This window comes from Malaclemys terrapin, chromosome 5 (assembly GCF_027887155.1).
Source record: "Malaclemys terrapin pileata isolate rMalTer1 chromosome 5, rMalTer1.hap1, whole genome shotgun sequence".
Classification (NCBI taxonomy): Eukaryota; Metazoa; Chordata; order Testudines; family Emydidae; genus Malaclemys; species Malaclemys terrapin.
In genome coordinates this window covers 54332840-54346696 of record NC_071509.1, presented here as the reverse complement: position 1 = coordinate 54346696, position 13857 = coordinate 54332840, and the positions used below count along the sequence as shown (strand labels likewise).

At 42.5% G+C, this 13857-nt stretch overlaps 1 protein-coding gene across 2 annotated transcripts in view; it reads left to right on the top strand.

Moving 5' to 3' along the window:
• DLC1 (DLC1 Rho GTPase activating protein) overlaps nucleotides 1-13857 on the top strand; it is a 417446-nt gene that overhangs the window by 374720 nt on the left and 28869 nt on the right. Inside the window, exons 6-7 of one of the 2 annotated variants that reach the window (XM_054029697.1) lie at nucleotides 8453-8524; nucleotides 12368-12449. In XM_054029697.1, the coding sequence (XP_053885672.1) occupies nucleotides 8453-8524; nucleotides 12368-12449 (154 nt within the window). Of the gene's footprint in view, nucleotides 1-8452; nucleotides 8525-12367; nucleotides 12450-13857 lie in introns of those variants that run through there. The other variant, XM_054029698.1, reaches the window with a different exon arrangement.

Below are 13857 nucleotides of genomic sequence, written 5' to 3'. Positions count from 1 at the left end.
ACATTTTCTGTTGCTTCTCCAAATGTGGTGTGGTTTATACATAACTTGAACAGCATAGTTAGAGCCTTGCTACAGGGTTCCAAATATCTCCATAACTTGAAAATCCCCTCCAGTGCTTGACACAAAGCCAGTCAATAACACAGGAAGAGTGTTTTTCAGTTGTCATCAGCTCATCGAGAAATATTTGAGTGGGTTTTTTTTTTCTCCTCCTTCTAGGGCTTTTATTATTAGAAAGCAGCATGTTTGTTCAAAAACCCCAGGCATTGCTAATCTGAGGAAGGGAAAGGAGGTGGTGCCACACATCTTCCCTTTCAAAGACCTTACACATTTTTTTTCAGAAGTGTTTGACAAGAAATATAGTGAAAATCAAAGAAATCTGTACAGGCATCTTTATTAGTTTGACTTGACTATTGAAGTATGCAGAGTTAAATGGAGATTGACACACACCCCAGCTGAACGTAAATCAAAATAGGTTGAAGCAAAGTGAAATTCAAGGGAGTATTAAAATAGTCATTTTGCAAAATTTCTTGTGTGTTTTTAAAGATGCAGAAGAGGGAGGAAACCTCAGGAAAGGCTATATTTTTAGCTTTTCTTCAGACCCTGCAAATTAAACACAAGGACCAAATTCATCTAATGACAATCGCATTAACCAGGGGTGAATTTGGCCCATGATGTTTTAAAAAGTTATCAGTAGTGCAAACCTACAATAAAAGGGACACAGTATAATTAAGTTTAACTCTATTGTCCTGTCACTGTTGTAATAAGAATTGATTAAAATCAACCTTTGAGCAAGAACCTTTATCAGGCTTTTCAGAATTATTTATTTTTTGTTTGAATGTTCATTGACATTTTTAACAAATTTCAACATTTATATTAAGATAATTATGATAACAAAATACTGATTTTTTTCATTTATATACATTTTGGGGTGTTTTTTTTTTTTTTTTTTTTTTTTAAACTGTTGACACTTGCCAAAAAACAATGTTGTTTTCTTGGAAGGTGCGCAGCACTGAACTGATAATTCCTCTGCTGCGTTCGTACTGAGGAGTAGTTAACTGTGTAGTTTTGAGAATTTTATCTGAGGTTATGAAAGAGAATTTGTGGATGTGGTGATCCTGGCCTGAAAGTTAACTTTAGAATGGTAATTTCCTAATATTTGGCAGGAATGTAATTCAAATACCCAGAGAAATGTTTGCTTTCTATATTGCACCGTGGTTGTCATTTTGCATCCTAAGAGGGACAGGCATTAACCTGGGACGACATCTGCCAGGGTATGAGCCTCTGCAAAGTAACAGTTCAGAACTTCTTGAATAGTTCAAGACACTGGTTTGGTACTGACCAGAAACTTTCCAAAACTGTGCCAAAAATTAAGATGTTAACTATTTTAATGGGAGAACTGCAGGGAGCAGAATCCCTTTGTACTGCATCCATGCAGTATAAATCCCGTACCTTAGAGAATTCTGTGTATTGAAGTAATTGTGATATCATTTCTAGTATCTGACATCACTAGGAGTCTTGGGGAAGTTGATTTTGGTTAATGTACATCCTTGCATAGGTCTCTTGTGGTAGCTAGTCCATGAAGGTTATTTTGTTAACTATTTTGCAAAAAATATTTTTTGGGCAGAAAAGTGAGTCAAAATTAGAATTTATTAGTCTGTTTATGGATTAAGGAAAGAAGAAGTGAATTTTTTTTCCCCGCACAGCTTCCCCAAGTATCTATGTGCTAGGGTTGTTCCAGACTCTGATCTCAACAGCAAAGCCAAGCTTTTGTTAAGATCCGCTGATATGAAATAGCGGTGATTCTGTTCTACTTCATAGCAGCTCTGTAAAACCAGCCACCTTGATGCAGCCAAAAGGAGTGATAAGCAGAGCTTCACTGATGTTTAGAGGAGCCAATAAGACCATAAGGGTGTCTGAGTTCAGGCCAGGGGAAACCATCTGCTTGGAATAATTGCTTACATTCTGTTTGGTGCTTAAAGGGAGCTGATTTATGTCTTTCTGCAGGTGTATGAGGTTTGCACCTGGTTGCATGGGGCTGCAAAAGTACCAATGTGTAAACCTTTGCCAGAAGTTCATGGATTAATGAGAATTATAAAAACCTGAAAACCATTTGGGAGTATTGGATAGATCAACACTTTTTCTTTCCTGTGTTCAAATAGAACTGTTGTGAATTTTCCTGTTAAAAATAAATTAACTTCTGGAGCAGGATATATACCATTTTTTGATTTTTATAATCTGGTACCAACAAAGCAAAGTCTGTAGACCCTTTGAGCACTCCATTTTGAAATCACAGTGTCAAATGATATGAGAATTAAGGGATTTTTCCTTGATGCTTTAGTATTGCAAACTCTCATCTTCAGGAATCAACACAATTCGAAGTTAAATAAAATGAAGGGAGGGTTAAGAATTCCTGTTTGTACTTATTGCTTTGGAGGAGGATTGGGTCATCTTAGCACCCCAGGAAATGTGTAAATGTGGCCTAATGATTCCCAGCCCCATACAAAAGGAACTCTTAACCTTAATTTAAATATATAGGTCTCCTTTGTGAAACAGACTAACAAATAAAACTGTTTCCAATAAAAATTTCCTGTTTCCTCTTTAACACATTTGCCTGCTGTTTGCTGATAGAAAGCCCAAGAATAAAGACTTCATTGTGTTTCCTTTGTATTTTTAGTTTCTAAAATAATTTCTTGTGTATTGGGAAATTTAAAAAATGTTTTTCACACCAAAAGCTTTCCATTGCTTGAAGAGAAGTAGCACAGGGCAGATTCTGTCAGAAGGGCCACAGGTAAGGTCACCTATTTCTTGCCATGTGAAAATATGGAATTTTGTAGTCTAAAATAATGGTTTTTATTGACACGAGCATTTGAATCTATTGCTAGTGGCAGACTTCTTACTTTAAAAAGGAAATAGCACATCCTTGCGACATGGGCAGTACAGGAACTGCACTTGTCTGTCAGACTATAAACCAGTGGTGGGCAACCTGCAGGCTGCATGCGGCCCATCAGAGTAATCTGATTGTGGGCTGCGAGACATTTTGCTAATGTTGACCGTCTGCAGGCATGGCCACCCACCGCTCCCAGTGGCCACAGTTCGCGGTTCCTGGCCAATAGGAGCTGCGGGAAGCGGTGGGCCACAGGTTGCCCACCACTGCTGTAAACCAATTTCCAACCAGCGTTAGTACACATTTAATAATCATGGAAAAACTGTATTAAAGGACAATTAAAGCAGATTGAAAATTAGGTTACAAGCTATGGCTTTTATACACAAGTGTCACTAAAGCAGATTGGCAGATGGTTTCAAATCATTTGTGCAAGTTCCCTCCCTCCCCGTGTCCCCACTGATGTCCCTTTTCTAATTAAGATAGCCCTCATCAACAATATGCTCAGAAATCCATTTATAACCAGGGCTCTGGCCTGTAACCTGGATTTTCTGGGTTCAGGTAAAGTAGGGTTACCATATTTTGTGCCTCCAAATGGAGGACACTCCAGGGGACCCCGGCCCCGCCCCCAGCCCCGCCCATGCCCCCGCCCCAACTCCGCCCCCTCCCCAAAGTCTCCGCCCCCTCCCCTGCTTCCCGCGAACATTTAATTCGCGGGAAGCCTGAAGCAGGTAAAGGGGGGGGGGAGGAGGTGCGGCCTAGGCTGGCCCCCCCGCGGCTCCAGCCTGGGTCGGCTCGGGCCCTGGGGTGCCGGCCGGCCCCGGCCGACCGCACCCCCCGGCCCCGCGACCCCGGACCGGCTCCCGAACCGGCCCCCAGGCTCAGCGCACCCCCGCGGCTCGGCGCACCCCCGCAGCTCCGCGGCTCGGCGCACCCCCGCAACCCGGCGACCCCGGATCGGCTCCCGGACCGGCCCCCCGGCTCAGCGCACCCCGCGGCTCGGCGCACCCCCGCGGCCCCGGACCGGCCCCCCGGCTCAGCGCACCCCGCGGCTCCGCGGCCCGGCGCACCCCCAGGCCCCGCGACCCCGGACCGGCTCCCGGACCGGCCCCCCGGCCCGGCGCACCCCCCAGCGGCCCGGCCCAGCGCACCCCCCAGCGGCCCGGCCCGGCGCGCACCCGCGGCCCGGCCCGGCGCACCCCCCAGCGGCCCGGCTCCGCGGCCCGGCGCGACCCTGGACCGGCTCCGCGGCCCGGCGCACCCCTGCGGCCCGGCCCAGCGCACCCCCCAGCGGCCCGGCTCTGCGGCCCGGCGCGACCCCGGACCAGCTCCGCGGCCCGGCGCACCCCCCGGCGGCCCGGCCCCCGGCACCGCGCCCCCTGCTCCCCGCCCGGCCCCGCGACCCCGGCCCGGCCCCGCACCGGCCCGGCCAAAGAGGCCCCGGCCGAGCCCTCCCTCCCTCCTGATTTTCCCGGACATGCCCGGCTTTTGGGGATTTCCCCCCGGACGGGGATTTGAGCCCCCAAAAGCCGGACATGTCCGGGAAAATCCGGACGTATGGTAACCCTAGGTAAAGATGTAGAAGCAGGGCCACAGGTGTCCCTCTGCCTTCAGCAGCTGTCTCCAGACAGGGCTGCCATCAGCATCATCCCAGTGGCCATTCCCATCAGGTCCTTCCTTTCCTTTTGTCTCTGTGCCCCAGCACCCAGACAGGCACTGATGCAGCCATCCACACTTCCCCGACCAGCACTCATACAGGCTCGCCTTTCACCTCCACCTGGGTATGAGCCCAGGGCAGCTGGGGATGCCTAGAGCCTGAGGAGTGATCATTCTGACTGGGAGGAGAAACTTTTCTGGGCAGGGTGGGCCTGGGCTTCAGTTGTCCTCAGCCCAGGAGAAAATATCCTGGCTGTTCCACACTGATTTTTAACTAAAACCTTTTATTTTCCCATAAGGCTCCCACTTCATTTGTGGCAGGAATGGCTGCTCTCCATCTATTTAGTCATTATTCTGTAAGACAACAAGCTTTGCAATGCAGTGAAACTAATCTGTTATCAGCAGTTTAATAAGCTGTTTATTCAGCACAAACTATATGCTGGATTCTCCTACTGTGCAGTATCCCTGTAAAGCCTGGTATTTAAATCTCTTTGAACAGAAGTTCATGTTATATATTGCTTGTCATCCTCTAGCTGATAGAGCCTAGCTATGCTGAGGTGGGGACAGATGGGTCCTAAGCCACCTTTCTATTCCTCTGATCCTGGGCCAGCTGTAATGAAAGAGTCCCAGACATTACTTAGAGCATTCTAAGGGCAGATCTAAGTTATGCCAGCTGGAGCTGTCCTATAGGAACCACTCTGTCAGCCAAGGATCTGCTGGAATGCTGTTCACTCAGCTTCACTGCCTACATACTCCTCCCTGACCTGCTCTTTGCAGAATGGTAGGAGTAGGTGGCACAGAGCCAGCTACTCCACTACCTGGTTTCCTTTTTAGGGTAGCTTTCCAGCTGATTTGCAGTGCAAAACAGTTGGAACAGGAGCCAAGGAACTGGTCCATAGTTTCCCAGAATGCTTTGAGATAGAGTTGAGATAGCACAGTGTCTGTGTGTTAAATGAATGCTGCCATTAAACATTTGGTGGTATCTCACATCCATCATCGACTATTGTAACCTGTTTGATTTAGAGGCACTCACTCAGGTGCTTTATAACAGTTCTCCTGCTGTTGTGGGAAAACCAAGAATTACTAGAGGCCAGATTTTGAAAGGTATCTAGGTGTTGCTGCCCTCAGTGCTGCAACACCTACCTGATTTAGGAGTCTAAATTTAATTTTCAAGAGTGATTTAGGCACTGAGGAGCCAAAATTCCATTGACCAGAATTGACACAATAAGATTTAGCTTTCTTAGTGCCTAAATACCTTTGAAAAATGAGATTTAGGCTCCCAAATCAGTTAGATGTTGCAGTGCTGAGCTCTGCAGTGCCTAAATATCTTTAAAAATCTGAATCCTAGGCTCTTAACTCCCATTGATCCTTTTGTAAATTCCATTAGGTGCCTATCTACATCTGTGGGCACCTAAATACCTTTAAAATTCTGGCCAATTCTATAGCTTTTAGTCAGGCAAAACTTCAATTGAATCCAATGAATACTGCAGGATCTAACCTATAAAAATGAGAAATATTGGAACCACTGGGTTTTTGAAGTATTTTCAAGAATTTATTTCAGATTCATAATTTGTCATTGCATCTGAACCCCTTTTCTATGAGGCCATTAATATTTTGTTGTTGCCTTTCATACCCTTAGCAAGACCAGAGTCTTGAAATAACTTTGTGTGGGATTTCTCTCAGCATCCTTTCACGTACCACAGGACTGTGCCTAAATTAAAATCCAGCACTGAGTAAAGCCTCAAGTTTATTATGCTTTACAGTTGGAAATGAAGTATTTTTTTTCTTTTTGAATAGCTGGGTGGAGGTGGCTGTACGTGCTTGTTCTCATGTGGTCCCTTAATCTGAAGATGAAACAAACACAAGTTGCACAAATACTTGCCTGTCTTTCTTAGTGAGCAGGGATTTCTTATTATTTGTTTATATTGAATGTTGTGCTTTGGCTCTCCTTAGTGTCTTGATTTGGATGCGCATCTTAGCACAGCAGCAGTATACTATGTTCAGCCAACCAGAGAACGCTTACTTTTTAATTCTGCAATATATCTGGAAGCTCAGAGTAAGTGAAATAATTGTCGTTTTGGAGACCCAAAAGAGGCTCACTATTTCTTTTGTGTGTGCATCTTTAGGATGTGGGTCAAAATCATACTATGATTTTAAGTATGCAAGTGAGGCATTGTTTTAAATTCACTGTTGCCAGACCTATGTGCCGTAACTCGTATTCTGAAGCAGCTGTATTAAACTCCAGGCATGTACTGATAGCAATGGTATCTAGTCAAAGTAGGTGGCAAAATTGTCTAGTCACTTGTGTCTAATTAAGCCTTTTTGTTCTGGCCCATCAAGAAGTCTGAATGTAGTCAAGGCCGGATAAACATTAAGAATTTCTGATTGCTCACCACCTGTTTGATCAAGTAAAATGTTAAAGAGCCAAACACATTACGTGTATCAGAACAGCTCTGGAACACACCCCCTCCCACACCAATAAGTTTCAAATTCTTATTTCTATATCAGCTATTATTGTCAAAAGCTAAAGCAAAGACAGTGCTTCTCTGTATCCTATTAGGTTTGCAATGCTTATATGCAGAGCTTAAAAAGGCAAGTGATCTCCGCTCATTACCTTCAACATCAAAGCAATTGGCTTTGATTTTTTTTCCCCACTTGCCCAACTTAATCAATTTGAGATTAATCTCTTTTAGTAAAAATGGACCATAAACTTGAAGCCTCTGATAAGAGAAAATGCTTCAGTAAATCACCACTATTTGCTTTATTTTTAAGTTTGGCTTTCTGGTTAACCAAACTTAGTAAGAATCCTGCTCTTAGATTCTTTTGTTAACAAGCTGCAACAGTTTGCTATGAAGAGTATGAATTACCAATATTGTCCTTTTAGTTCTCATTATGGACCATTACCTCCTAGCTACGATCTATTCTAAGCAAGATACTAAAATATTTCCCGATTTATCATTTTCCTGAGTGTTTGGAAGAGCAAAACTAGATTCAGATTTTTCTGTCAGTTGAAAGAGAACTCTTCTTGCTCCATACAGTTCTGATTTATCCATAAGTGATGCTCTCCTAGAGCTGAACTTAACATCCATTACATTCTTCTGGCTTGTGACCTATCAAGACATTAACTTCTCTATTTCTTTTGGGATAAAGAACCCAAATTAATTAGATATATTGACATGTTTGACAAGAAAATATAATATGTAATCTGTATATACATTTCCTTTCTCCCTGTGTCATGTGCATATTGTGAATTATTTCATTTTGCAAAGTACTGGTATTTTTGGGTGGAGGGCAAGAAAAAAGTTAGTTGGGGAGAATAATTTGCTTACAAACCGAGTAACTCCTAAATGGCTTAGATACCTCCAGTGTTACTCAGTTTTAACTGGGTAGTAAATATAAGCTTGAGTGAGCTGCAACACAATGTGTCAGTTGTTCTTAGGCTTTTGGTCTATCAGTATTATCTACATGATGTTAAAGCACAGGGTATTATAAGCTTTATTAGGTATTTCTGACTAGAGAGAATAGCTATGCCAAGAGATTACACAATTTATTGAATTAATGCTGTTCACATTGATTGCACCCCAGTTTCTCTGGTTTTTAACAAAAACCTGCACAGAATTGTCCATAATACCACCGCATTCATCTGTTTGTTTATTTAAATATTAGGATTGAGCACCTTGTAAATATGAGAGGAGTATTAATGTAGCTTCAATTTCAAGATGTTTGATCACAAAAGGAAAAGCAAATCAAACGTGAAAGAACAAAGCCTGAAGAATAATAAGCTTTATTTCAGCTAGGATTTTGCTGAATATTTACATGCTCATTTTGTAACCATAGCAAAGGAAATGGCACAAAAGAACTTTTTGCTTTGCAAATGACTAACCTGACGGTATTTTTGCTCCTCTTCTCTTCCAGAAATTGAGGCCAAGGAAGCGTGTGATTGGCTACGAGCAGCAGGGTTTCCACAGTATGCTCAGCTTTACGAAGGTAAGTAGTGGAGTTGATGACATTGATTTTTCTATGTAATCAATTTACCAGTGCTTTATTGTTTAGACAGGATAATTAATTTCTAAATGGAGTGTCAAATATGGAACAAGGGTGGGGTGTGAAGAATTGAAGCGCTATCAGGTCATGTACTGAGCTGGTATCTACCATCCACCACATGCAAACACACAAGTTGGTGACTTTATACCAAAACCTACAAAGACACTCAGACATGGTGGCAATTTTAAATAGTTTCACTTCATAGATCTCTAGTTTAATTCAGGGATTCCCAAAGTGTTTCTTAGGCAGATTTTAATGACATTCATGGACCCCTCCCCTTCCCATTTGTGATCCCATAACATGCCTTTGGCAATTATAGCAATTAATTACATGACAATATAAGAAAGTTTTTAATTCATTTTTGGCACCTCTGATGCTATTTTAGCAGCTGCAACTAAGAAGGGGTAATCAACACTCTAACTAGCAAGTGCTCCATTGACCATAGTTTGGCAACCTCTGGTCTAGAGAACTGAGAACAAGACTGGGATCCAAGAACACTTGACCTCTTGTCCCAGCTCTGATATTAATTTACTGGTACGGGGGATGGACCCATGGCCGCTGCAAGGAAGTTTCGCGCCCTAGGCGCAACTTCCACCTTGCGCCCCTCCCTCCCCCCCCACCCGACAGCTTCCCTCCCCTCTCTTCCCCCATGCGGCAGCTCCCCACCCCAGCTCATCTCTGCTCCACCTCCTCCCCAGCACGCCGCCCCCGCTCTAATTCTCCTCCCCTCCCAGGCTTCCGGTGCCAAACAGCTGATTGGCGCTGCAAGCCTGGGAGGGGGAGAAGTGGAGTGGCAACTGCGCGCTCAGGGATGGGGCGTAGGAACGCTGTAAAAAAAAAATTTGGGGGCACCGCTTTTTGGCACCCCCAAATCTTGGTGCTCTAGGCAACCGCTTAGTTTGCCTAAATGGTAGCACTGGCCTCTCTATCCCTGTTTCAGAGTTGGGGAAACGGAGGCAAATAATACTTACCTACTTCAGAGTTCTGTGAGGATTAGTTAATGGGCCAAATTAAACAAAGCTCAACATGCAGAAGTATTATACTTTTTGTGTTCATGGGGATTCACCTCGGGGCAGGAGATGTCTCCATCAGTGTCCTTCATTTTAGAACCCAGTCCTTCACTGCAGTAGCTTCCACAGGTTCTGTGCCCAACCCTTCATTCACACAGTGCCCGTTGAATCTTTTCAACAGTGGATCCACCTGTCCAATCCCACTTCTTACTAGCATCTGTAGCCAAAGAAGATCCTCCAGTGGAGCCACTGCCAGGAAACAGAGAGGGATCTGGGAACCCTACTTCAGTATGTAAGCACCTGGGCTCCTCATGGATGGCCCTTGCCTCCTGTGTGTTCTCTGGCATGAGTTGGTTTTTGGGGGCAGGGCTTATTCTGTGGGAAAGAGAGAGCGCACGCACACACACACACTAATTTGAAGATAACTCTCTGAGGAGATTTTTCAACCCCCAAGACACTCAATGCCAGTATGTTTGAGGGATTACTCTACGTTGCCACTTTTTCGAGGTCCTTACTCCAGCAAAATTCTGACTTCACTGGCAATTTTGTCTGAAAAGCACTTCAGAATTTGACTTAGCATTTTTAAGCTACTAAAATGCAAAGTCTATTTTTAAAAAGATACAGTGAAAGTCCTTTGCTGTTTTTATCTGTTTTTTGTTTATAAAAATTATTTGCATCCTAGCAAAGTTATGAAGCACTGTCATAGCTGCCTCTTCTTATTCATAAAACCAAATGCCCCGCTGTTAGTTTTAACACTGTATATAGACAATCCACTATTTACAGAGAATAATGGTTGCAAATTGCAGCCAATGCTAAGCTGGCCCTCTTGAAAATGATCCATTTGAGCTTTAATTTGCAGCTGCATTGGCAATGTGAGAAGATAATAGCAGTTGCGAAGACAGCAGTTGGGAGTTCTTTTGTTCGCCTGTTTAGAAATGAAATTTCCTTCTATTATGTTTCCTCTCTTTTGGTGCTGACACTATGTGAAGAACATACTTTCTTGGGATGTGTGCGTGGGGACCATAGATTCAATAATGTCAAAATCCAAGGGGCAGGGATTTACATTTGGAAAAAGTTTGGATTCTTAGGCAACTTAGTGCTTTTGAGCCTCATTTCGATCATGCTTTACTGATCTGCAGAATCTCTAGGAAATTGTTTGTACGCAAAACATTCCTTGCTTGTGATTTTCAGGATCTGTTTGCAGTTGTTTTTCTGCAGACTACAGGCTTTTATGAGATTTCCGATTTAGGACCAAATCCTGCTTGAATTCAATTGAACCACCCAAGTAAGAGCACAATTTGGCCTATTCTGTTATAAAAAGAAAGCCATCCTTATTTAAAATCAATATACTATTGTCCTTTTAAATTCATTCTGCCAGAAAAAGGCAGAAACAAGAAAGATACGAATTCTATCTTCCTCTCCCCTCCCCCCCTTCTGCTAGTCACCTCATTAGGCTTTCAAATTAACTTTGACGTAGACCTCCAAATAGGAGACACAGCTAGCTTGTTACCAGAATTTGCTAACATTTTCTCCGTTCATTTGGGTCCTGCACTCCTAGAATGGGCCTGAAACTATTGGGTATAACATAAGTTTTATGGGAAAACACCTGTATGTTATAGCCCCAATTTAATTTTCATTAAAACCACTAATTTCAATGGACCTGGGCTCAGGCCCTGTGTTTTGCTAAAATTAAGAATTATCTGCAGTTTTCTGCAGAAAAGCAAAAATTCCTTACAATTTTCAGAAAATGGTATTGTCTGTCTGTTCCTGAAGGAAATGTAGACCAAATAGTTAATAAGAGAGGTTATTTGTTGGTCTAATGAAAAGTAACATTGTCTACATTGTCTCTGGTCATGTTGGCAATTTCGTCTTGACCCTGCTGATTTTAGCACTTGAACTCCCTCTTCCTGATTTTTGGAGATTAGATCTTTATAGCAAATTGCTTTTCCTTATTCTACAAAATCTGTGTGGTCAGAAAGGCAATACACAGCTGCAGTAGTAGCTTTAGTGCCTGTTCATGTATTGCTTGAACATTCAGAACTGCCAGTGGCTTCAGTGGGAATTTTGACTGTGCAAGGATCCAGGGTCAGGACTTGTGACATTCAGGAATCTGTGGAGGACAGTAAATAATATTTATCTGGGTGCTGTTTCAGAGCTCTAGTAAATTCCGGGCACACTGACAACATTGTTTCCTCCTCCTTGCTCTCCCAAAGTGTTTATCTAAACAATCTTTTAGGGAATGGAGGCAGCATGGGGCTCTTAGCAGTTTGGCTTTTTTAAATTTCAGTTCATATCTCCTTAATGTCATAACGGTGACAGACTATTAAATTGCTTGAGAGATTTTGTTTTTCATTGTTTTCCAGAGATTTTGATTTTGCTGACCTTTTGCTTTAATGTGAGGTATACAAGCTTGATCAAAGTACTAATATTTGTTTTAAACTAGGCTAGCTTGACTCAGTTGCAGCTTCTGATGACAGGCAGATGGCTGCATTCAGCTTGTTGCTCCCTCTGTCTCTCCTTGTATCATCTTTGCTTTGCTCAGTATTTTTTCCATGACGCATGTGAATTTATCAGTTATCAGAGCTACACGCAAAAGTTTCTACATGAGGAGTAAATCTCTTTCTAGCATTTGAAATGGTAAGATGTGCAATATATCTTGGAGGAGCTGGTTGCCTGCATCTTAGTGAGCTGACTCTGAGACAGCTGGCTGCTTTGAAATGAGTTACTTTTGGGAATAAGATTCTCTTTGATTGCCCATCTCTCTTGTTTCCTTCAGATCTCCTATTTCCCATTGACATCACTTTAGTCAAGCGAGAGCATGACTTTCTGGACAGAGATGCCATTGAGGCCTTATGCAGGTAAGTGAAATATATTGTTTTGCAAGAAAGCACTTTATGTGCGATAAGAATAACCTCAACTGAATCATTTACTAATTAATCATTTATTTGAGGACTTTTGTTATCCAGTAGCCATGGCCAGTATATATTAATTTAAAAAGTCATATAAATATGTTTGGGATTTTTTTTTTTTTAAGTGCTAAAAAGCAACTAGTGGCCATCTTCGTGACAAACATTTACCAGCCTCTTTAATTCCTTGTTTGATTTGACTACCTGTTCTTGAATTAAGCCATAGCAGAATCAGAAATATGCTGGCTAAAACTGTATTTAAACAGTGTTGTTGCTAACATGGCTGTATCATGGTCTCCATCACAAATGTGAACAGGGATGATTTTCTGAGAACTGTGCTATTGCTACTTCACAGCCAGATTGCTAATCCCTTACTCGCATTGGTGAGCAGTTACTTACACAAATAGTCTAGCTGAGTTTAGTAGGAAAACTCATGCAAGTAACTGATCACCAGAATGAGTAAGGCATTAACAATTCTGCCTTAAGTATTCTAGACTACAAAGCCAACCACCCTATTACAACATCTTATTCTGACACAGTTAAAAAAACAATTCCATTCTCCAGTGTAAGATTTCACTTTCTTGCATTGGGGTAGAGCCCTATTCCCCCATCTTTCATATCTGCCTCTAGCTAGATAAAAGTAAGTCTGGTAATTTTTTCCACTCCTGCCTTGAACACTGTAGGCCAATACATGCATATGTCATCAGCCTCTACAGCAGGGGTCGGCAACCTTTCAGAAGTGGTGTGCCGAGTCTTCATTTATTCACTCTAATTTAAGGTTTTGCGTGCCAGTAATACATTTTAACGTTTTTAGAAGGTCTCTTTCCATAAGTCTGTAATATATAACTAAACTATTGTTGTATGTAAAGTAAATAAGGTTTTTAAAATATTTAAGAAGCTTCATTTAAAATTAAATTAAAATGCAGAGCCCCCCTCAGACCGGTGGCAAGGACCCGGGCAGTGTGAGTGCCACTGAAAATCAGCTCGCGTGCCGCCTTCGGCACACGTGCCATAGGTTGCCTACCCCTGCTCTACAAAGTTAAAACCAAGTCCTGAAGAGAAGTTTGTAACTTTGGTGCAATTCTATGCTGTCCTTCCAGCACAAGGGAGAGAAAAAGGCAGAAGCTAGAATAGAAAGTACTTCAGTAATAGCTAAAATGATTTAAGATGAGACACAATAAAGGAAAGTTAAGTTAACTTCACATTCATTGAGAACAGACCATGTCATGTAAGTGAAAAGTTCACACACAAGATGCAATATACTGCATTTCAAATGCTCATTTATATGCTCTGTAACCTGTAAGGCTATTTAACAGAAAGTACTGTGATATGTTTATTTTAATTTAAAAAAAAAAAAAAA